Source organism: Gobio gobio (genome assembly GCF_949357685.1).
Source record: "Gobio gobio genome assembly, chromosome: 17".
Classification (NCBI taxonomy): Eukaryota; Metazoa; Chordata; class Actinopteri; order Cypriniformes; family Gobionidae; genus Gobio; species Gobio gobio.
Window position 1 is genome coordinate 44,488,288 of NC_137110.1, and position 24,986 is coordinate 44,513,273.

The 24,986-nt window shown below is 38.5% G+C and overlaps 1 protein-coding gene across 4 annotated transcripts in view; it reads left to right on the forward strand.

The window, feature by feature from the left end:
• The window catches only part of trak2 (trafficking protein, kinesin binding 2), a 44,082-nt gene that overhangs the window by 1,738 nt on the left and 17,358 nt on the right, over positions 1-24,986 (forward strand). For 2 of the 4 annotated variants that reach the window (XM_079841911.1, XM_079841912.1), the window contains exons 2-3: positions 9,483-9,677; positions 13,431-13,580. In XM_079841911.1, the coding sequence (XP_079698037.1) occupies positions 9,623-9,677; positions 13,431-13,580 (205 nt within the window). In that variant the 5' untranslated portion in view covers positions 9,483-9,622. Of the gene's footprint in view, positions 1-9,482; positions 9,678-13,430; positions 13,581-16,933; positions 17,123-24,986 lie in introns of those variants that run through there. The other 2 variants (XM_079841913.1, XM_079841914.1) reach the window with 2 other exon arrangements.

The window sequence follows — 24,986 nt, forward strand, 5'->3', positions numbered from 1 at the left end:
GATGGTCGGTACAGAATTGCAGTATAATTTTGAAAATGTCTAAACTCTGAAGCTAGAGTTTAACTAGAAATGTAGTAGCCTTGTAATTGTCATTACAAGGATTTTGTTATATTCAATTGTTCCCATTATTATATGTAATGCGTTACATAATTTATATTTGTAGTTTCGCTTTCACTTGCCGTACGACAGGTGTTTTGATCTCTCTGTGCACAAAAACACACATCGCACTCCCTCTTGAGTTTAACAAACATATGCAAATTTTTACAAAACATTGTTAAATAAATGCTTTTATTTTGAACTTCGTCGAAGGATCCTGAATAAAAAAAAGATATTTATCACGGTTTTCACAAAAACAGTAAGCAGCACAACAATATTTTCACCATTGACAATAATCAGAAATGTTTCTTGAGCAGTAAACCAGCATATTAGAATGATTTTTGAAGGATCATGTGACACTGAAGACTGGAGTAATGATGCTGAAAATTCAGCTTTGATCACAGGATTAAATAACATTTTACAATATACAAGTATTACAATAGAAATAAATTATTTTAAATTGTAATAATATTTCACATTTATACAGTATTATTTTGAAAACATAAAAAAAAAATGTTTAATCTTACTGACTCACTCCAGACTTTTGAATGACAAGCATGAATGAAACCTCGATGAACCGGTAGAGATTTTGGACTATCGTCTCAATCACATTACGCTCACCTGGCGATGCTGTGCTACTTAGTCACGAAGGCTTATCATCTTTTTAAATATTGTGGTTTAAAAAGAAGTTATTGTTTGAAGTAGGGATGCCACAATTCTCAATATAATATTGAACCGTTCGGTACGGCATTCACGGTTCAATACGCACTTGTGAATTGCGGTATTTTCGGTTTCGCATTTAATTAATTATTTTTCTACAAATTCTATCATTTGCCTCCATCCCAATATAGGCCTACTGAACAACGCGACATACATTCACATCACACGTTAGTGGTAGAGTTATACTCACGGAACACTATAGTTATTCACAATCACGAAAGTTCATTATTTGCATGCGTTTTAAAGCCTTGCCCGGCTCATTCGCGTGTGCGGTTTTAACATGCGCTTTTCAGAGCGCGCGCACTAAAAGCCTGTTAAACACGTGATTACTGGACTAAGTAGTCGTCTTACTGCGCTAATACTGTCAAATACACACAAGGTTAACATAAACACAGTCGGTTATGTCTAAAGTGAAAGTAAAATTATGTATGTCTGTATATCAGATGCACGGAGGTTTTAAATTGACAACAGTGCAGCCTATAGTGAACACGCTGTCCTTAAAGAAACAGTTCACCTCTAAAATTATCATTATTTACTCACTCTAATATTGTTCCAAACCTGTATTCATTTCTCGATGAAAGAATTTTCATTTTTGAGTGAAATATACCTATACAACAACAAAAGAGAAAGAGAAAATCGCTCATTGCTCTTGACTGAAAAACGAATACAGTAGCTAAGAATCAATGTATATTTTACAGTGAAGTCTATGTAGTGTTTTATTTTTACATTCATTCATTCAATTTCATACTTAAATGCTGCTGAACAGCTCTGAGCTGCCAGTGTAAATCTTTATATATATTTATTTTATATTATCCAATACACTAGGAATGTGTACAAGGGTTTTTTTTTAAGTAAAGTTTTAAGTTTATGTAAGGTTTTTCAAATCTTTTAAGTAAAATAAAGAGAGTATTGCAATAAAAAATTGTCTTTTTTCTCTTTAACCTCTTTCTGTTCCTGTCGGCTAAGAATAGAATAACAAAAAATGTATGTGACAAGCCATCAGAACCGAACCGAACCAAAAACCGTGGTTAAAAACCGAGGTATGTATTGAACCGTGGACTAACTGTATTGTTGCATCCCTAGTTTGAAGCGTAGTAAGCAGGGAAAGACTATTCATTTAGCTATATGCATGTGCTGTCAGAGACGGTTTCTCAGTGCTGTGGACATGAAGCCGCTGAATACCAAGCATGTTTATTTAACTGTTGAATTCAAGCCCAATTAGTGGGCAACAAGCACTCAGTTCAGTTCTCGATCTGAGTGCTTGTTGCCCACTAATTGGTCTTGAATTGAACGGTTAAAAACACATACTTATTAGGGGTCGGAATCTTAAAGGTCCCATGGCATGAAATTTTCATTTGATGAGGTTTTTCAACATTAATATGAGTTCCCCTAGCCTGAATATTGTCCCCAAGTGGCTAGAAATTTTGATCTGTGTAAAACGAGTTCTGGTTGTCTTTATCTGCCTTTGTGAAAATGACAGCTCAGACGAGCTGATCTGGAATTTTCCTGTTATGAAGTCATAACAGGAACGGTTACCTCCCTTTCCTCCGCCCAGAGAATTTGGCAGGCACGCCCATGCGAGCACCATATTTGTACTCGAGAGATCATGGCTTGTGAACGAGTGAATGCTGGCAGTTTCTCAGTGTTTGGATGTACAAATGAAAACAGAAGTCTTTTTTTCAGTTCCTTCTGATCTGTGATCAGTGATTTCTGATGTGTAGCTAATTATTCAAGCTAATTATTCTACACACAGAACTTTATTATCCATGCTGCGGCTTCTCTCTCTCTCCCGACAGAACGGTGTTTTCGTGTTTTCTATCTTGTGAGTCAGTGTTTTTGTACGTCCTCGTCGCGTCTATCTGTTCTACAATGTGCATACAGTCGTAAGTTTCTGCTCAACATCGGCAAAGCCACATCTTTAGAGATAAAAGAGAAGATCGGGCTGCACTGACCGGTCAGCCTTCAACATCCCCGACCCCCAGTACTGCATCTCGCCCACAGCAGAGGCACCAAACGCGGCGCGAGATTAAGCAGAAGGAGGATAAGCGTGAGTGTAACCGGGCTAGCCAGCCTAGCCCCACAATAAACTGGATTACATTCGATTACTGCGCTGTTGTGTCTTTGTTTGCGCTGTGTACTCAATGCACTGACGCTTTTCATATGATAGGAAAATATCTAAAAAATAATGCTATTATCAACACTTACTCGTAACCCGTTCATCTCGCTGTAATGGTACATTGCATGTGTTACAAAGTTGGTAATAAGGAGGAAGACGGACTCGGCGTGGCTGGGACTCGTGTTTATTCAGAACTCTCAGATACAAACAAAATAAACTCGCGCTAACAGCGCTCTCACAACTCAGTAGTTACTATAAATAACTTTGTTAGCAATCACTCCGTCTCTGGTCCGTGATGTCCGGTTCGCGAACGAATCATTCTTTTGAACCGGTTCTTTTTAGTGAACCGAACCAGTTCACCAAATCAGACTGAATCGTTCTAAACTGTTCGCGTCTCGAGTCAGCGCTGATCCATAATTTACTAGAGTTACTAACTTTCTGACATGAGTGACAGTCCCTCCGACTAGAAATAAACGAATAACCTGAAGTATATTCTAGTAACTACAACAGTTCACTGAACTGAGACGTACTGACAGAACTGATGAGAAGTGAACTCAGGTCCATCCGTCTCTCTGGCAGCAGCTCGTGCCTGGTCGTGCCTGGTAGACCTTGTTAAACCACGCCCCCTCCGCTCATTTCAAATGCAAAGATTTGAAAGATCTGAAAGAAAGATCTGAAAAAAATGCCTTTTATTTCTAAATTATGATGTAAAAATCATACTAACAATATAAGTACACCTCAGGAAACATTATAAAATAATAGAAAAAATGCCATGCCATGGGACCTTTAAGGCACTTAACGATTCGATCCGATTCCGATTCTGGGAGTAACGATCCGATTCCCAAAACGATTCTTAACACACATTTTTGGTAACTAATTATCCTGCTGTGCAAATACAGGAACTTTACATTTTAACCAAAATTGGAGCTAATAGCCTATGTTTTTGTTTATAGTTAGAATATCTGTTTGACAGTATTGCCATATTAAAAATTATTATGAAGATTTCTTTCAATGCTTTTATTTTATTAACAAAGTTATATTCAAGATTAACAAGCTCTAATGAAACGTAGTAAGCCATACAATTGCAAAGAACAATCATTAAGAATAAACAGTTCTCAATTTGCAACTAAGTTTGTTAAGTTTTCTGTTTCTTTAGAACATTTTAAAAAAAATTCTTTAAAGCAAAAAAAAAGTTTACTTTGTTTAGAGCCACAAAAAAATCTTTAAAACATAGGCTAATGCAGAAGAAAAACAACTTTAGCGCTCGCTGAGAAGCCAAATTCAGTGTGTGCGCATAACATCTCGCATGAGAGAACTTGCCGTGCTGCAACAGTCTTGTTAGAGACATTTAACGAATCACTCGCCAAAACGAAGTCTTTGTTCAGAATTTTCCATTCGTTTGAAACATTGTGCAGTAGTTCAGCAATATTCGATAAGTCATTACAAAAATTATGTCACGGATGTTGGTAGGTTTATGTATATCCTGGCCACTGCATCGGAGACATAGGAGTGTTATTAATAGGGCTGTAATCTCCCAGTCGATTAGTCGATTATTGGTCGATACGTTCTGGCTCGACCAAAATTTTGATTGGTCGATTTTTTGCAGCGTTCATTTAATTAGTTTTTGCCGCGTTCATTTAATCAGTTTTGCCGCGCCGCGTTCATTTCATCAGGTGGAAAGCACTAATTGCTAATGGGGGTGTTTTCAGAGCACCCCTGTTTCACAGGTCTCAGTCTGCCTTCAGAACACCCCCATTGTTTTCACTTCTTTTGGATTAGCCCAACCAACTGGCGAAGAGAAGTCTCTCGCCGGTCCTTTTTTTTCATTCCCCGCTGGCTCAAACGCACACCCATAGCGGTAAACTTGAGGAACGCCCATCAACATACACATGAGGGGAAGTGTCACAACACCACGCTTCAGTCGTGCCGCAAAAGTGGATCTGTACTGTCCGTTTTGCCGCGTTCATTTCATCAGTTTTGCCGCGTTCATTTCATCAGTTTTGCCGCGTTCATTTCATCAGTTTTGCCGCGTTCATTTCATCAGTTTTGCCGCGCCGCGTTCATTTCATCAGGTGGAAAGCACTAATTGCTAATGGGGGTGTTTTCAGAGCAACCCTGTTTCACAGGTAACAGTCTGTCTTCAAAACACCCCCATTGTTTTCACTTTTGGATTAGCCCAACCCACTGGAGAAGAGACAGATTGAAGAAGGCTAGTTTTCTGTAACTTATATTATTTATTTAATTGTGAGAGCGTTTTTTCTGCTCTTGATCTGGCTTGTTTAATAAATATTCATTTTTTATTAAAGTGGACGTGCCTTTTGTGTTTAAGAGTAAAAGCTTTAAGTTAATAGTCTATTCGTTTCTCAGCCGCGAAGCTGAGCTCAGCTGATCCTGTTCGAGCTGCACAGAGCGGCTGAAATTATACTGTCTGTCAGTTATTATAATACATATGACAAAAACAATTGTCTAAATTATGTTGCATATTCCTCAAAAGTTCTTGTGATGATATTTAGTTGACAATAGTACTATATTTTGGGAAATCATAGGCTATGATATTGCGCAGGTGCATGTGATGCAACGCTGTCAGAGCTCATTTCAGTGCAAAATAATCAGCTCAAAAACTATTTAATATACTGCAAATAGCCTACTAGTTTTTTATGTTTATTTATAATTCATTTATGCAGACAACAAGGCTACCAAGTACTGCGCACAGTGCGCAGCTAATTAATTTAACTTTTTTTTTCCTAACGTCATTTTTAGTCGATTTTTAGTCGAAAATTTCAGGACTTCAGTCGACCAAGATTTTCTTTGGTTGATTACAGCCCTAGTTATTAAGCATTAATGGCAAAGAAAGCGCCTTATAGCCTACTTGAGCACCACTTCGTTATTTCGTTATACAGAGCGGCCAGAGAAACGGAGAAGCGACTGCTGTAAGGCGTTTGTGCAAAACTGCGGAAAAACTGCATAAAACGTGCGGGTGTTGAACCCTCTCACCGGGAAAAGTGTCCCCGTGTCCTGCGACGCCCCTGAGCAGGTCGTAGTTTGTCCGTTTTATCTTAAACGAAGCCAATTCACCAGCATACGAACGTTCGCCTATCAACGGGCTTTTCTGTTTGGCCAGTGAGTGACCGCACGAGCGCACACAGTGGTGAAGTGGCCGTTAGAATTGAATACAGAATCGATTCTGAATTATTGAGAATCGATTCTGAATCGTTAGATACCGATTCACGATGCATCGACCTTTTCTCCCACCCCTAATACTTATGTTATGTGTAAAAGTGACCATGTCTTTGCAAGTAAACACAGTCATTTATGTCACTTAAAGGGTTACTTCAGTGATTTAGAATTAAGCTTTGTATCGGTACTTTCCCCCCTCATGTCCCCATGAGATGAGAGAATTATGCATTTTATTTCTGGAAAAAATCCTCAGATGATGCAAATATCGTCATTTTGCATCATCTGAGGATTTTTTGGCCAGAGGCAAGAGACTACAGCCAGTAGAAGGAGTTAGTTCTGCATGTTTTCAACCCGCCCACAGGGGAGAGATCTCACTCACAGAATGTAAATTCGCACGGCCGCTCGGCTCGGGCATTCATAACGGAGCGGTACGGAGCAAAATGAGTGTTTCAACTTTTCAATGAATTCCTATGAAAGTTTAGCTTCCATGATATGAAAACGCGCCAGACTGGACATGTGTCGTGAATGATGCCGTGCTTACCTCAGCTCTGCTCAGCTCTTCTCTTGTGATGAATGAAATCTGACACTGCTGCGTTTGTGACATGACTTTCGTTCAGCTCACTCACATTTTATTGAAAAGACACGTTCAGTTTTTAATTGTAGCGTCTTTTCTCTAACTGAACAAAATTATTTTATTACTATGAATATCAAAACGATGTTGGGGGCGGTGCCGCGGTGGGCAAGTGATAACCAGTAGGCGTGGCTTTGGGAGTGGCCTCGTAGGGCAGCGAAGCAAGTGCATTCTGGGAGTTGTTGTCTTTCATCCACATGAGACAAAAATAAATTTTCTGTCTTTTCTCGGTCTAGAAGGCACCAAATTCAAAAATAATTTCACATTTCTACTACATAAATGACACAGTTTAAATACACATTCATCTTCCCAGCGCTGAAGTACCCCTTTAAGTCTCTGTCAAGGCAATTCTGAGATTTGTTTCTAAATTCTTTATAAATGTTAGAAATGTATTGCTGAAACATATTACAAAGACGTTACAAAAAAAATTGCATCAGTTTGCCTGCTCAATCGCGAGTTACTGTCAGTACCGTTAGTTACTACAGAGCCTACAAAAACGATGATATCTAGGAGAGGTGGATTAATTTTGTGAACAGCTACCTTGATGGAGAGCTGAGGTCCACCACCAACACCTGCCTCTGCAGTGATTTTACACTGGATAGTTTTACAAACTTTCATCGGAGACAACTGGGATTCACTAATAATCCGCTGCGTGGTTTCAGCGCATACAGCGGACCCAGCCTTTGAGAGCAGGGAATGCTGCTTATTTTTTTCAAGATTTTGATTTTGATAAGCTATTTTATTTACTCTGTGGATTTTTTTCTTTAGATTCAAATTTGGCTGGTTGGTTAATAACACATTTATTAACTCAGAACACGTTTAATTTTGACTTTACAAGGACTTTAAGTGAACGTAAACTGGTGAGAAAGAAAGCGCGCACGTATATTGGATCTTAAAGTGACAGCATCCAAATTTACCTGCTGTCGTTATTAAAGGAGTAGTTCACTTTAAAATGAAAATTAGCCCATGATTTACTCACCTTCAAGCCATGCTAGGTGTATATGACTTTCTTCTTTCTGATGAATACAAGTTATATTAATAAATATCTTAACACTTCCAAGCTCTATAATGGCAGTGACGGCGGGGTCCATTGAGTTTGAAGCTCAAAAAAGTGCATCCATCATCATAAACGTAATCCACACGGCTCTGGGGGTTAATAAAGGCCTTCTGAAGCGAATCGATGGGGGTTTTGTAAGAAAAATATCCATATTTAAAACTTTATAAAGTAAAATATCTAGCTGCCGCCAGACTGCCTTCAGTATTCAACTTACGCAGAAAGTGTAACTCCTCTCGCAGTTCAAAACGCTTGCGTTACATCCAACGCCATTGACGCGTCAGTAACACTTTGTATGCAAGTTGAAAATGGAAGACTTTATAACATGTTAAATATGCCCCTTTCACTGCCATTATAAAGCTTGGAAGTGTTAGGATATTTATTAATATAACTCTGATTGTATTCGTCTGAAAGAAGAAAACCTAGGATGGCTTGAGGGTGAGTAAATCTAATTCTAAACTAATCCTTAAATGCCAATCAAACAATAAAAAAGTGAATCTCTCACTGCTCTTGATGAATCACTTTTGTAACTTTAATAAGAATACATATTTAATTTACACAATGAAGGCTATGCAGTGGTTATGCATTTTATTACTTTATAAATGCTTGTCTTCAGTAAGCTTGAGAGTTTATTTTTTTACTTAGGCTAGTATTAGTTTTTTGTGATATTAAAAATATATTGAAAATAATTATAGAACCAACCCTTGTTTTTAAAATGAATACCGTTCTCTGCAAATATCATCATGTACACTTCTTTGGGATTTTCTTCTCTCCAGACCTCAAGACAGGAAGTTAATGTGTGCTCCTTTAAATCACGCTGGAGCCTTTCATTTTCTGAACAACAGGAAGTGCCCCTCACTCCCCCCTCTGGGACAGCTGCTACGTGGCCTGTGCTGAAGAAAACAGTCAAGCTTTAGAGACAGTCACCCAAAAAGTATTTGAACACTAGAGTCACACTTGTATCAGTGTCACTGCATTAGATAAGAAAATAATAATTCATCCAAACTGTACTCATAACTATTGTATATGTTATACTGTCATAATAATTAGTAGTAGTTGTAGTAGTAGTAGTAAAAGTATTAATTATGCATTCAATTTGTGTTAATAAATAGCAATAATACTAATAGTAAATATATTAATAATAGCAATAAATAATAATTTATAATAATTTAAAAAAAAATCTGGTTTTATTTAAAGCATTATTGTTATTGCTGTTGTTATTTATAATCTATATTATTTTTATTTTATTGAAATTATAATTTGGTTATTGGCTAACTTTGTTGTAAAAAACAAACAAAAAACTGGGTATCACGCATTGTATACTTCCATATAAAAATGAAAAAGTATCAGTCATAAGAAATCGAAGTCATACAATTGTTAGTAGTATCTGTTTTGTTGGATACTATATTAGCATTAACATTTTTGTAAGGGTCAACTGAAGCCTTTCACATATCTCTCCAAATGACATAATGGTTAAAATGTTAGGTCATTGTCTCTCTCTCTCGATCACATACACGTTTGCTGAAGCAGAGAGATAATCTGCCAAACAGCTGGAGGAAAAAACTCTCTTTCAGCCAGAGCTGAAATGTCAGCAGAGAGAGAACGAGGAGTGATTCTATATACTTGTTTCTCTGCAGGCCTCTGTAAACATATGATTATTAAATGTCATGGTATGTTCTGTCTTTCAGGTATAGGCTGGAGTCTGCGCATCTCCATGGTGTCTTGATGCAAAACAGGATGTGACATCAGCACCCTTCACGTCTTCTGCTCGTGCGGTTTGGGCATGAGTGAGAAGCCCCTCCCTCATTCGCCCAGCTGACCAATCAGAATGTTCGAGGTGAAGCCCATGAGCGTTGAGAAGAAGGACACAGCTGCGGGAACAGGTGTGTGAGACGCAGAAAGAAAAAACCGAAAGAAAGAGTTACTACAGTAAACTGCTCCACTGAACCTCATAGTCACCCAACCGGAAATATGTTACAGAATAACAGAGCAACTCCAGCGTGAATAACTTTAAACAAAGGAAGATAAGGAAATTAACATTAAAGGGCTCATGATAAAAATCTTGTACCATTGAAACATCTACGTACCACTGGTGTTCAGACGCTTAAAGTCGACATGAAACAGAAGTTGTGCCTTTTCTTCCCAATTCATAGTTTTCACATGAATGCACACGCCTAGGAACGCCCGCCAGGCTATACTCTGTTGGTCATTTACGACCAGTCATGGTCCACCAGTAATTTTTACCAGGTTTGTAGTCAGTATTAATGCAGTAAGACAGTGATTTTAAAAGACCAAATTCAATATACCCCTTATTGATGATACAAACTTTGAACAGGAAAGCAGATGAACACAGAATATTAGTGCAACACAAGGTTTCTCGTTAAGCGTTTTTTTCCCATCAAAACCCATTATTAAAAAAACGTGTTGCGTTCATATTCTGGGCTCATCTGCTTGCCTGTATATAGTATACATCATAAAAAAGGTGTAAACTGAATTTGATCTTTTAATATCACTGTTTTAGTATATTACGGCACTTTAAAGGTCTGTACACACCGGGACGAATATCGCGCGCGCTTATCGCCAGCGTTTTTCGTGGCGTTTTTCGGCGCGTCTTGAGTGTTGTTCACACCCAAGCGATTTTTAGTAAATGTGTAAATTCAGTAGATAGCGCTCCCGGTACACAGAGTGGTTCTGCGGCACTTTATGCTTCTGACACTCGCTTATCACACAGAAGAAGAAGAGAGACAGTATTTACGTGCTTGCCAAAACCATAGACATATTATGTCTATGGCCAAAACCATTCACACACTTTTTGCTAACTGGCAAGCAGCATTAGCAGCTCATCTTCTTCTTTGTCCACTTACCACTTCTTCATCATATCAATGTGTGCTCGGCAAGACCGTTTTGTGCTTGAGTGCCACCTAAGTGACAGCCTCCCGCAGTTTCTCTTGAAGCCAATACGGAAGTGACATAAACTGCAACTCATCGACTGGCCACTAGAGACAGGCTCCAGAAGGGAGCAGAATCTCATTGAGCCCCATGTTAAAATGGCCAACTTTACAGCAGAAAAACACATGTTTACAGCCTGGTACAAATTGTGGTTTTGGTCTATACAGCTAATTTTGCCCTTCATGACAACTGTGAGGGGGGTGAATTTTTTTTATAACTCATTCGTTTACATTATATAAAGCTTTAAAGTCCTGAATGATTAAGGGCGTGGCCACTTTGAGTGACAGGTGGATTGCCAATTATCTGCTGTCTGTTAGTCATCGCGTCACCTCAGCTCCACCCACGTCCCGCCTCTTTGCCCATTTTCTATTATCCGGGAGTGACACGCTGACAAGATGGCAACGGCCAGCTCGTCCCTACTTTGCGCTTCAAAACGGCTCTTCAGAATCCTATGGGTGACGTCACGGGCACTACGTCCATATTTTTTTACAGTCTGTGGTGCCACCAAGTTGTGTTTTACTGTCACTTCAGCAGCTCCAGGCACGTGAACAAAAGCGCTGATCTCATTGGTCGGCCAGTTTTTAACGCTCCGCGTCAAAATAAAAAAACAAACCCAAGACGTTTTAAAAAAAATTACGCTTTTACGCCTGCCGTTTTGCGTGTCGGTGTGCACACTCACATTGGCGCCCTTTGTTTAGTCACGAGGCGTTAAACGTCGGTGATGAACGCGCGCGAAAATCGTCCCGTGTGAACAGGCCTTAAGGGTGGGTTGCACAAATAAGGATTCTTTAGCCTGGCGTGGGTTCACCCTCCGCCTGTGCTGTTTGATCAGCTCTATAACGGTTTTACTGCGTAATTAATCTGTTTAAAATTAAGTGGTGCAACTTGATTTATAATAACAAATCCTAGATTAGCGTTAAACTTTGCTTAATTGAATCCTTATTGGTGCAATCCACCCTAAAGTGTTTTTCACGTTAAACGTTAAAAATACTGCAGCAGGTGCTTTATGAGGATCATAAGTGCCCAAAATGTGCATCTTGTTCACATATTTTTGTTTTAAGATGGAAATTTGACAGGCTTGTGCTGTAGTTCTATGGCGGTATTGCCCTCCAAGGCTCCGTGGCAGTCATGTGACTGAAAACTATGAATTGTGACGTATATCCGAGTGAAACAGCTTTTTGAATGAGGAAAAATATAGGGCAGGACTTGATTTTGTCCATGAGGAATTGATTGAATGGTGGTTGTGGTTTGCTATTTTTTTGTCCCACCCTCAAGCCAGTAAATAAGTCACCAGAGAAGAGCTGTTGATGAATTTAACGGCACATGAATTAAAAGGAAAAAACGATGTGTATGGATAAATAATTTATAATAAATACTACAATAGTCCATAAAAAATAAGAATTCAATTTGATTTCATGGTGACTTTAACCTGTCTACACAACATTATACAAGACACAGCCGTCAAGTCAAAAGCAAATAGAACCCATTATAATAATGACTTCCAGGTTTAACAAGACTGAGATAAATACAAATGATAGTTATTGAGGGAACAAATTAAAATAATGAATATAGCTTATTTTAAAGTGGGTTTGTCTCATTTTAAATAATTGTAAGCCATCTTGTGGCCCTCTTGAAAGTTTGCGGTTGAGAACCTTCTCTTGAATGATTGCAGGCTGTGCATGGCTGTAGATATGCTTTTTATTTTCAAGAAACTGATGTATTAATTGAATTGAAATCATATCATACTTTTAATTATACATTTAGTCTAACTTCAGCCTTAAAGGAACACTCCACTTTTTTTGAAAATAGGCTCATTTTCCAACTCCCCTAGAGTTAAACAGTTGAGTTTTACCGTTTTCGAATCCATTCAGCCGATCTCCGGGGTCTGGCGGTAGCACTTTTAGCATAGCTTAGCATAGATCATTAAATCTGATTAGACCGTTAGCATCATGCTCAAAAAACGACCAAAGAGTTTCGATATTTTTCCTATTTAAAACTTGACTCTTCTGTAGCTACATCGTGTACTAAGACCGACGGAAAATGAAAAGTTGCGATTTTCTGGCAAGGAACTATTTTAGCGTCAAACTAGGGGAGTAAAATGAGTGGAGTGATCCTTTAACTTCTAATATTGGTATTCTTTGGAGGGATATGCTGAGAGGCAAGTGCTAAAACACAAGGTTTGGTGAACTTTTCCACATACACATTCCTAGACTGTGCAGAACAAGTTTCTTATCACCCAATAGGCATCACTGTCATGTAAACATGGATGGTCATTTGCTGATGCATCTCTGTGGCTTCTAAGGATGGGTCAGGATGATACATTTGTCATGGCTCAGTAAAACATGATGCAGACTAATTATACCATGCTTCCTTATCGCAGACTAATTGACTAGTCGTTTAGTAAATCCACTGACTAATTAATTTAGAAAATCTGTTGTTTTGTACATTCTTTATTACACCACAAAGTTGCAGAAGTTCCAAACGATCTATTGAGGGAGTTTCGAGTTCTGAAAGTATTTTATTTTATCTCAACAGATCAAGGAAATTATGATTTCTCATAATATGACCAAGTGTATCCTGAATTGAATGAACAGCAGATGGCGCGCATGGATTCATAATGTCTCTTCTGACCTGTGAAATTCAGCAAACCTCTCATTGAAGCTCAGTCATTTCTGTTTGTCCTGTAGATGAGGGCAGTAAGGTGTGTGACGGGGGTGTCAGCAGGGACTCGCTGTATCTTTATGAGGGTCAGGACTGGGTCATCTCCCCCTCCTGCTCTCCAGAGGAACCCAGCGCCATCTCACCCATGCTGGCCGAGGAAACTTTCCGCTACATGAGTAAGTCACTCTGAGTGTGTGTTTGTTGCCAAACACGTGAGCATGACTGTTTGGTTGCTGTTTCTGTCTGGATTGTCATTGTTAGGGAAGCTAACCACCGATGCTCTTCCGGCATTTTTGACCAAAAAAATTTGGTTTACAATTTTTGGTAAAACTTTACAATAAGGTTTCATTTAACTAACATGAACTAACCATGAGCAATACATTTATTACTGTATTTGTTAATATTTATTAACGTTAGTTAATAAAAATCTAGCTGTTCATTGTTTGTTCATGTTTCTTCACAGTGCATTAACTAATGTTAACAAATACAACTTTTGATTTTAATAATGTATTAGTAAATGTTGAAATGAACATTAACAGAGATTAATAAATGCTGTTATTAGTTCATGTAAACTAATGTAACTAATGTTAACTAATGAAACCTTATTGTAAAGCGTTAAAGTTTTTTTTTTTACTTCATTTGAATGGTACGAAACTTGGTAAAGGTTTTGGCATTTGTTATGTGAACACTTTTTTTGAAAATAGGCTAATTTTACAAGTCCCCTAGAGTTAAATAGTTGAGTTTTACCGTTTTTTAATCCATTCAGCCGATCTTTGTATCTGGCGGTAGCACTTTTAGCATAGCTTAGCATACATCTTTGATTCTAAACAGTCCATTAGCATCTCATTCAATAAGTGACCAAAGACACTTTCAATATTTTTCCTATTTAAAACTTGACTCTTCTACAGTTACATCGTGTGCTAAGACCAACTGAAAATTAAAAGTTGCGATTTTCTACACCTATATGGCTAGGAACTACTCTCTCATTCCTGCGTAATAGTCGCGGATCTTCGCGGCCGTACCACGGCTGCAGCAGCACAATGATGGAACACCGCGCCTGAAAGTAGCCCCCAGCTAGGTAACTTTCAGTGTGACCGGCACTAAGTTTGTGTAGTTGCAGAGAAAGTTTCAGGCTTGCAGCCGACAAATTGTGTTGTGGATTTACCTGTGTGATTAGCCATGGTTCTGTGTGTTGTAAAGGGCTGTGATAGTAAGTCGAAGGTGTATACTACCACCATGTTTCACAGAATACCAACGAATCGTTGCGCCGCTGCAGCCATGGTGCGACTATTACGCAGGAATGAGAAAGTAGTTCCTAGCCATATAGGTGTAGAAAATCGCAACTTTTCATTTTCAGTTTGTCTTGGCACACGATGTAACTGTAGAAGAGTCAAGTTTTAAATAGGAAAAATATTGAAAGTGTCTTTGGTCATTTTTTGAATGAGATGCTAATGGACTGTTTAGAATCAATGATGTATGCTAAGCAATGCTAAAAGTGCTACCGCCAGATACAAAGATCGGCTGAATGGATCCAAAAACGGTAAAACTCAACTATTTAACTCAAGGGGACTTGTAAAATGAGCCTATTTTCAAAAAAAGTGGAGTGTTCCTTTAATGGAAAATTAATGGACAGGATTCGAAAAGGTTAGATGGTCCTGAAAAAAATAGTCACACTTGTACTTCTCATGGTCAAATATGAGCGCGTTGGAAATGAGTGGAAGACGAATTTCATTTAGTGGAAACTTTTGGTACTGCGACCAAACAAAATCTTACTGAAAGCTCATTTTCTGAGATATCAACCCCAAATTTGGAACACAACTTTAGAAGTATGGCTTTGATTTACTCACCGTTTTAGAGTAAAACATGTTTTGTAAAATATATATTTTATATAAAAATTGAAAGAAAAAAAAAGTGCATTTTTCTGAACAATAAACTTAAACCTATATAACTTTTAAGTTCACTTTTCTAAACTTTCACTTCAGCAATAATCTGCCAAGTGTTTTCTTTAAAAATATTTTAAACTTAAGTCTGTGCTCCAAAGCATTCAAGATTTATGTTGGAAATTTAATTTTGGTCTATGCTCAAAAAGGTAATAAATGGATTATATCTACTACATAAATATAATTTAGTACCATAGAATAACCCTAAAAATACAAAATATTAAATAAAAAACATTATCAAACTAAAATATAGGACATTAATTTCATTGAAATGAAAAAAAAAAAAATTTTTGACCGCCATGCAAGGAGCACCAGAGGTGAACTACAGTCCGGCTGCTCTTTTAAAGAGCTGTACTGCAAGTTATATAATATCTATAATAATAATAATGATAATGATAATCAAGTTGGCAGGTTCCCCTTGGTCATGGAAAACCTAGAAATCTCAATAAATTGTGAAAAAATGTTATCCGTTAAATAAGTCATGGACATTTTAAGATAATTATAAAAATTGATAACCTTTTAAATTAAGCATTTAACCCCCAAATGGGGCTCTTATTACTCACATAATCCCTATCTTTTAATAACGCTTTTATTTTTCATGTTTTTATTTGTTTTTTGTGCAGTTTTTGTCTCCTAGGTTGCGTTGCCCATCTTAAAAAGAGTAAATAATTAATGTTGTCAGCTGCTTTAGAAGATCTAAACCTTTTAAAAAGGTGCATTTTAAATGAGTTGCCAGAACAAACAGATTCCTTTAAAGGGGTGGTTGATTTATGATTTCACTTTTTTAAATTTAGTGTGTGATGTTGCTGTTTGAGCATAAACAACATCTGCAAATTTACGATGCTCAAAGTTCAAAGAAAAGGGAGATATTTACTTTTAAAGAAATTGCTTTTTAGGACTACAATAAACGGCTGGTATAGACTACACAAGCTTCCTCCCGGGTTAGTGACATCACTGGTGGTGAGATTATCATGACAGAATATACTAATCAATGACCTGAAGATAGTTAACTCCAGACCAGCTACATAAATCCATCAACTAACCATTCAGAAACGTCCTGTTACATTCTACATGTTGTCACTTCCTCTTGGGTCTCTCCATCATTGTCCAACTCCGGTTTGAACATAAAAGGCTGAACAGTTTCATTGCCTATTTGCATGAGGTAATCAGAGCTGCTAACTGAAGTTCTTGAAGCTCCGCCCAGTGAGCAGCAGCTCATTTGCATTTAAAGGGACACACAAAAACGGCACGTTTTTGCTCCCCCTCAAAAAGTGACAATTTTAACATGCTTTAAAATCAATCAAACCTTCCAATGTTACATATCGGGGAATTTTAGGACAACATGTTTGTTTTTGAACCTCAGTTTGCTCTGCTATAAATCTGTGTGACAAATTGTATACTGATACTTATATTGTATCAGTATAATTATTTTATAGTTATTTTGTATTGGGACACTGGGGGGATTGAAGCAGCTTGTTTCTGGGAAACCTACATTATTTTGAGCTACTGAAACATACTTAAGTTAGTAGCATTGCTATGACTTCCCTACTCGGGTGCGCATATGCTTGAGGGAGTGGGTGTGTGTGTTTGTGCCCGTCCCTGGCAAGGGCACAGGAATTCAGTGGTCTGGTCTCTTAAGTGCAGCTGACAGCAGAGCCGGCCGGGCGTCGCGGGGCGGGAGGGAGAAGGGCAGATGGATGGATAAATAGAGAGAGGAGCAGTCATGCCGGTGCTAAATATACAAAATGAGGAGCTTTATGATCAATGCGCTGCAGAAGGTGAGACGATATCGATTCGTACATGCACTCATGATAAGAAGTGTGTGTGAGTGTGGTGTTTTATTTTTAAGTATTTGTGCTGCTTACCGACACTACAGGACTTCTGACAATTCAAGGTCATCTATAATGGACAGGGCATGTGGGGTGAACTCGCGTGTGTGTGTGTTTCTGCACGCGTATGAATGCGGTATGTGTTGTGTCTATCTGTTTGTGTAGTTGCATGCAGGCATTGTTAAATGCTTCCTTGTGCCAGTTTTGTTGAGGGCGTGTGCTGGCTCAATTCTGCAGTGTGTACAGGAAGTGAGAGCTCATATCTCTGCGTCTCTGAGATCAGCCACTTGTGCTGATGTCATCTGTGAGAACTCATGTTGTGCTGATGTCATCTTTTAGATGGCCGACATGACATGTGACACGCTTGGTGTGTTTCCTGCAGGATTATCACTGGCCCATACTACATACTAAATTAGCTTTGTTTCAAAACCTAATGAGCTGCCTACAGTCATGGGAGTTGCCCGGGAACCTCATATAGCCAACAATGAAAATACATGGGAGCAACTTAAAGTTGTTTAAGTTGCAAGTTTAATGTTTGCAACACTTACCCCCGGTTTCACAGACAAGGTTTAAGATTAAACTAAAATGCAAGTTTGAGCTGTTTTAACTGAAAGCAATCTTAAAATATGTCAGTGCAATTGTTTTGTCTCAAGATGCACACCAGTCTTTTTTTTTCTTTCTAGGACACGTTTATAAAAGCTTCTTAAATGACCCAAATGAACCAATGCCTAATCCTGGCTTAATCTAAGCCCTGTCTGTAAAACCAGCCCATAATGTTTACATTTTTTGCACATAGCTTACACAGAAACATTCATTGCCTTTAAATTGAACATTGTTTGGAGGACAGTACTGGGCTGGATGTGGAATAACCATTTTGTATAAAAAATGGTTAAAATTGTTATTATTATTTTTATACTTTTTAGTAATTTATGTATTTATTCATCCGATTAATCAAATAAGTTTTAAGTCAAGTCAATTGTTTCAAAGCAACTTTAAATAAAGTCATGATGTTAATGTTTATAATATTTTAACATCTTCATTTATTTGCATTTGGCAGATTAGAGATGAGCAATAAAGTAGTTTACATTTTGTGAGGATATTAAAAATCAAGCAGTTGATAGAGATTTGCTTTATAGCAACACTTTACGTGCGTATATGTATGCAAGTAAAGTTGTGTGTGTGTATGTATATATATAATATTATATATATATATATATATATATATATAATAAACATTATATATACAGTAGACTTAATAATATTTTGTATAAGACTTAAATATATAGTAGTGCAATAAACATATTGCAAAGATGTAAATAATCATGGAGCCAATATTTAATAAATCGAATAATCTGTTGATTATTTCTTTGATTATCAAAACAGTTGTCAGTTATAGCCCTGCATGCATGGCTGAAATTTTATTTATGCCAAACAAATATTTTTGTTATTAATAATACTTTTCATGTGCATTAAAAAAGGCATATTTCATCAACATTTCTCTTGCTTCGTTTTTTTTCACTGAACTTTACGCAGTGCTTGTCCTTTCGATGAAGGATGTGTGTGATGCCAAATAAACATCCATTTCATGTCGAGAGCACTCCTGTGACAACTTAAAATTCACTAAGTTTTTTAAAGATTTTTAAATATCTAGTGTGACTCTGTATCTTTAACTACACAAACATCAGAGATATGTCTAACTGCCATTATGTCGCAGCCGCACCAGGCCAGCTGTCTCAGACCGGACGTTAGGGCAGAGCTGACGATCGCCTAACCCTAACCTCACAACAACTATAAACTCCACCCTAGCAAATGGCTAAGCCCACCCCACCACTAACCCTACCCTTAATGAGGCTATAATCTCCACTCTAACGTCCAGTCTGAGACAGCTGTCCTGAAACAGCCATGACCGGTGGCTCTGCAGTAGGATACTATTGAAAAATCAAATCAGTGTGTACGTGCTAGAGCTTACATTTTACATTTATGCAGTTGGCAGACACTTTTATCCAACACAACTTGCAGTTCACATATTACAGGGCCAATCCCCCTGGAGCAACATGAACTAAAGTGCCATTCTCAAGGACACACTGCTGGGAGCTCTATTGAGCGAGTGTATGGGGGTATGGAGGGTAGCTCTGAGAAAAGGGGCACACAGCCAGAGACCTGCTGAGACTTTTTGCCCTAGTTTCTTCCAGTTGGATGATGATGTGATACTAAGAATAACCTGAGAGGGGGCAGATGGAGGCTATTTCAGGTTTATAAATGGAGGGCTGAACTTGAGAATGCATGAACAACAGCACAATGTCATATTTATAGAGGGAGAGACATAATTGAAGATCCCAGCACACCATTTACTAATGGTCTTGATGAAAATGTAACATTTATTTCATAACCATCATAGTGCTTGTGTAGAAAGATGATTGCAAAACCATGGATAGCTCCTCATTACCATGGTTTAATTAATATAAGACTATATAAACATTATTGCTGCTATTGCAGTTGCATATATAGGTGCTGGTCATATAATTAGAATATCATCAAATATTTGATTTATTTCACTAATTCCATTCAAAAAGTGAAACTTGTATATTATATTCATTCATTACACACAGACTGATATATTTCAAGTGTTTATTTCTTTTAATTTTGATGATTATAACTGACAACTAAGGAAAATCCCAAATTCAGTATCTCAGAAAATTTGAATATTACTTAAGACCAATACAAAGAAAGGATTTTTTGAAATCTTGGCCAACTGAAAAGTATGAACATGAAAAGTATGAGCATGTACAGCACTCAATACGGGGCTCCTTTTGCCTGAATAACTGCAGCAATGCGGCATGGCATGGAGTCGATCAGTCTGTGGCACTGCACCGGTGTTATGAGAGCCCAGGTTGCTCTGATAGTGGCCTTCAGCTCTTCTGCATTGTTGGGTCTGGCATTTCGTATCTTCCTCTTCACAATACCACATAGCTTTTCTATGAGGTTAAGGTCAGGCGAGTTTGCCGGCCATTTAAGAACAGGGATACCATGGTCCTTAAACCATCTTTTAGATGACATCTCCATAATGAAATCTGCATCTCCATAAAGTTGGTCAGCAGCAGGAAGCATGAAGTGCTCTATAACTTCCTGGTATACGGCTGCGTTGACCTTGGACCTCAGAAAACACAGTGGACCAACACCAGCAGATGGCATGGCACCCCAAACCATCACTGACTGTGGAAACTTTACACTGGACCTCAAGCAACGTGGATTGTGTGCCTCTCCTCTCTTCCTCCAGACTCTAAATTTTGCAATTCCTTTGGAAATCAGGGTCCCACTTTCATCAGAGAACATAACTTTGTTGTTCAAGAGTGGCTTGACACAAGGAATGCGACAGCTGAAACCCATGTCTTGTATATGTCTGTGCGTAGTGGTTCGTGAAGCACTGACTCCAGCTGCAGTCCACTCTTTGTGAATCTCCCCCACATTTTTGAATGGGTTTTGTTTCACAATCCTCTCCAGGGTGCGGTTATCCCTATTGCTTGTACACTTTTTTTCTACCACATCTTTTCCTTCCCTTTGCCTCTCTATTAATGTTCTTGGACAAAGAGTTCTGTGAACAGCCAGCTTCTTTTGCAATGACCATTTGTGTCTTGCCCTCCTTGTGCAAGGTGTCAATGGTCGTCTTTTGGACAACTGTCAAGTCAGCAGTCTTCCCCATTATTGTGTAGCCTACAGAACTATGCTGCGTCCCAATTCACCTACTTATACTACGACCTAAAAGTATGTACTCTTTTTGTGAAGAAAAAGTACATACTTTTGAGTGTGTAGCAGAAGAGTATGCAAGCTTTGGGACATACTACTTCGTCATCTATAATGGACTCTGTTGCTTAGTTACGTGCATCCCGTCACCGTTTAAACTGTTTAAAACCGTTTAAAACCGTTTAAAACCGTTTAAAACCGTTTAAACTAAACTGAGAGACCATTTAAAGGCCTTTGCAGGTTTTTTGTGTTATTTATCTGATTAGAGTGTGGCACCAGGTGTCTTCAATGTTTAACCTTTTCACAATATTCAAATTTTCTGAGATACTGAATTTGGGATTTTCCTTAGTTGTCAGTTATAAATCATCAAAATTAAAAGAAATAAACATTTGAAATATATCAGTCTGTGTGTAATGAATGACTATAATATACAAGTTTCCCTTTTTGAATGGAATTAGTGAAATAAATCAACTTGTTGATGATATTCTATTTATATGACCAACACCTGTATATAAAAAAACTAGAAATGTATAGGAGATCAGTTAATTTATGAACTTATACTATTAAATCTTATCTAATTAAAGTCAAATCAGATTCCTTTTAGATCTGTATAAGCATTCTTATTTTAGTATTATTTATATACTATTGTAATATTTATAAAAATGTTGAATACGTAATATATTTCAATATATATATAGTGTTTTAATAATTCTATGTGGTTTTGTCATTTCTATTTAGCTTTACTTTTATTTCAATTGTTCAATAATTTTAGAGCACAATTTTATTTCATTTTATTTATTTTATTTTAGATACCAAATTTTTTTAGATAGATAGATAGATAGATAGATAGATAGATAGATAGATAGATAGATAGATAGATAGATAGATAGATAGATAGATAGATAGATAGATAGATAGATAGATAGATAGATAGATAGATAGATAGATAGATAGATAGATAGATAATTATTAAAACTATATATATATAGATATAGATATAGATATAGTAGGGTGCATCAAAAAACACAATTCTTGAATTTTGATATGGCTGGGTGCTAAAAGTGTTCCAAAATATGTAGAAACAACACATGCAAAAAAAATGTCCAGTACATGATGATTTAGGGGTGCCACCGCACATCTGTTTTTGTTGGATAAAGTGGTTAACAGTGCTCAATGGTCGCTATGGAAATCTGAGGCAAACAATACTACAGCTCAAGAAAACTGAGGTGATCTTTCTGTGTTGGGTATGTATTATTACATATACCTATCATATGCTGCCCTCACCAACTGGTCCCTGCCAGACTAGCAGTCGCAGCCTGGTCTTTGGTCTGGGCCCCAGCATCACCAGAGAGGATGGCATCATCACCGGCGTCAAACTGCCAACTGGTCGTCAGATCTTACACTGCATGCTTGCAAAGAAACCTGGTGCAAATGGAGCGTTGTCGCAGTTCGAGGCAGCCAAGGTTGTCCTGGAGCAGGTGCGACCATTTTACAAGAAAGCCAACATCCCAATGGTGAGCGACAAGCGTGCGTGCCACAAGATGGTAGACTTAGTCAATGCTAAAAACAAGATGCGGAAAATCTCCCAGGCCAAGCGCACCAGTGAGACTACAGCGAAACAATTGGAGAAAATGGAGTGCAGACTTGATTTCCGCTGTGGCCTCCAAATGTTGAAAAGCTGATTGATAACCCAGAAGACCTAGCTTTCTTGGCCATCATGAAGACTGACAGAGTGGCCACATTTGGTGTATTGGACAAAAAGCTGCAGCTCAAGGTGAAGCAGCGAGAGGAGCTTCAAGCTGCCGCAGCAGCCAGGCAGTCCCACTGTGAAAAAGAGCTGGAGGAGATGACGGCAATGTCCAGCTTGGAGTCAGAGAGTGATGAGGAGTCGGAGGAGGATACTAACACAGTCTATCCACCATCTGAGGGCGAACCATCCAACAAGCATAAGAAGACTGGAACAAATGTCTTTATTTCACATGACATCCTTAGCCGGCCAAGTGTCGTGTCACTGGCTACAAGGTTGAAGATGTCACCAATGCAACAGACTGCCTTCATGTGTGGCCTTGTTGCAGAGTCAGGCGGTGAATGTACAAATCTCTCTGCATCCTACGCAACAGCTGACTGAGCAAGACGCCAAGTGCTGGAGACAATCAGTGAGGAACAGCACAAGCAGTGGACACCACCTCCATTGTGCACCCTACACTGGGACAGCAAGTTAACACCGATGCTCAGCAATGTGCGCCAGTTGGAGTAGCATCTTACAGTGGTGGTTGGAGATGCAGAGTGAGTGAAACTGCTTGGTGTCCCAGCATATAAGAAGCAGACCAATGAGGCATGTGGAATGATCATTGCCCGGTTGACATGCAAGTTGCTGCAGGACTGGTGCTACGCTGACCAGGTTGTTAACATGGCATTGCATTGTTAACATGGCACTGCGTCAAACATCGGCCATCTCACAGCAGCCTGCATTGCCAAACAGCTCTCACTGGGCCGACCACTGCTTTGGTCTGGGTGCCGGCTCCACATTGGTGAGGTCCTCCTGAACCAGGTTTTCACAGACCTGAAGGTGGGAGTCATCACGCTCACCAGAGGTTACCTTGTTCACACGTCTGAGAGAGAAATGGAACCTGTTACCACAAGAATCCAGCAGCCAATGGGTTTTTAGCGTTTTTTACTGGTCGCAGAGAGTTGAAGAATGTTCAACTTTGAGTAAAACACAGCGCTTATCACTGTCACTTTTCACCCAGCCGTCCAATCACAGTGGAGGAGGGGCGGGACAAATACAACACAGACCAACTGCCACATCTTGCTTGTACTGTACAACGTCAACAGATGACAACAAGCAGTATAATAACGGAACAAAATAATTTAAAACAAGAGCCAGAGCAAATACTTTACATTGTATCAGCATTTTATATAGAATCAATACAGAAACAAACTATCTGTGAAATGAGATACTTAGTACCACTTCCGCGGATATTCTTTATCATAACAAGCAAAGAGTCTCAACTGAAAAAAACGCTTCGCTGCCACAACGCTCTCAAGCGCCCACAGCGAGACGTTTTCAGCAGAGCGCCTAGTGTTTTCAGCCGGCTAAAACGCTTTGGTAAACACGCGGCCTTAGGCCCTGCAGGTTGCCAGTGAGTTAGCCACTAGAGCGGGTTTGTTCTTTTAAGTGTGTCGCTCCTTGTGTTTAACAATAAAGTCAATTAAACTTTATATGTGTCCGACATCCATCACTGCTGCACAAAATTCAGGGTAAGGCTATGTGAACATGTCCCATTGACCTCCATTCATTTTGTCTATAGGAAAAATGAATGGGGAATCTTGAAAGTTGAATTCTGAGAAATGCCCAAAGGGCAAACAAACAACCTTTACTTTGATAATCCTATAGAACATGTTACTGTATAAAAGTTCTCTGTACTCAACATTTCCAGGTCAACCTTTTGGCAATTAGACTAAAAATTGCACATTTTTCGAAATTTCGCCAAAGTTCATGTGTTAGGTGGCACCCCTAAATCTCAATGGAATTCCTCAAAACTTTGCAAAAGTCATTTTTATGTTAATTGGAACAAAATGCAATGCCAGCCAAATTCATATTTTGAAATTAAAATTTCCCATTCAAATTTGATGCACCCTAATATATATATATATATATAATTATTTTTAGTTAACAATAACAACACAGGTAAAAGGATGACGGCTTACTCAAGATTCACGGTCAATCATCCGTGGTGCAGTGTTATTGTGTTGCGCTCTGACGATTGCCTATGCTGTGTCAGCTGTGATAGTGGAAGTGAACTGATCATCTGATGTTTCACCGGAGATCAAAGGTCGTCTTGTGTCTGCTAATGTGTCACTTATTGCTGAGGTTATATATGGATGTCTGAAGACTAGAGTGAGCGGATCAGATCACCTGTGGCTGGATTGCAGAGTCATGAGTGTTTATAAGGATTGAGCTTTCTGTGGTTATGGAGGTTCAGTTGGTGTGTGTGTGTGTGTGTGTTTAAGTCAGGATAGAGGTATGTGTTGATGTCAGTAACGTAGTGCCGTGATTGCTAGAATGCTT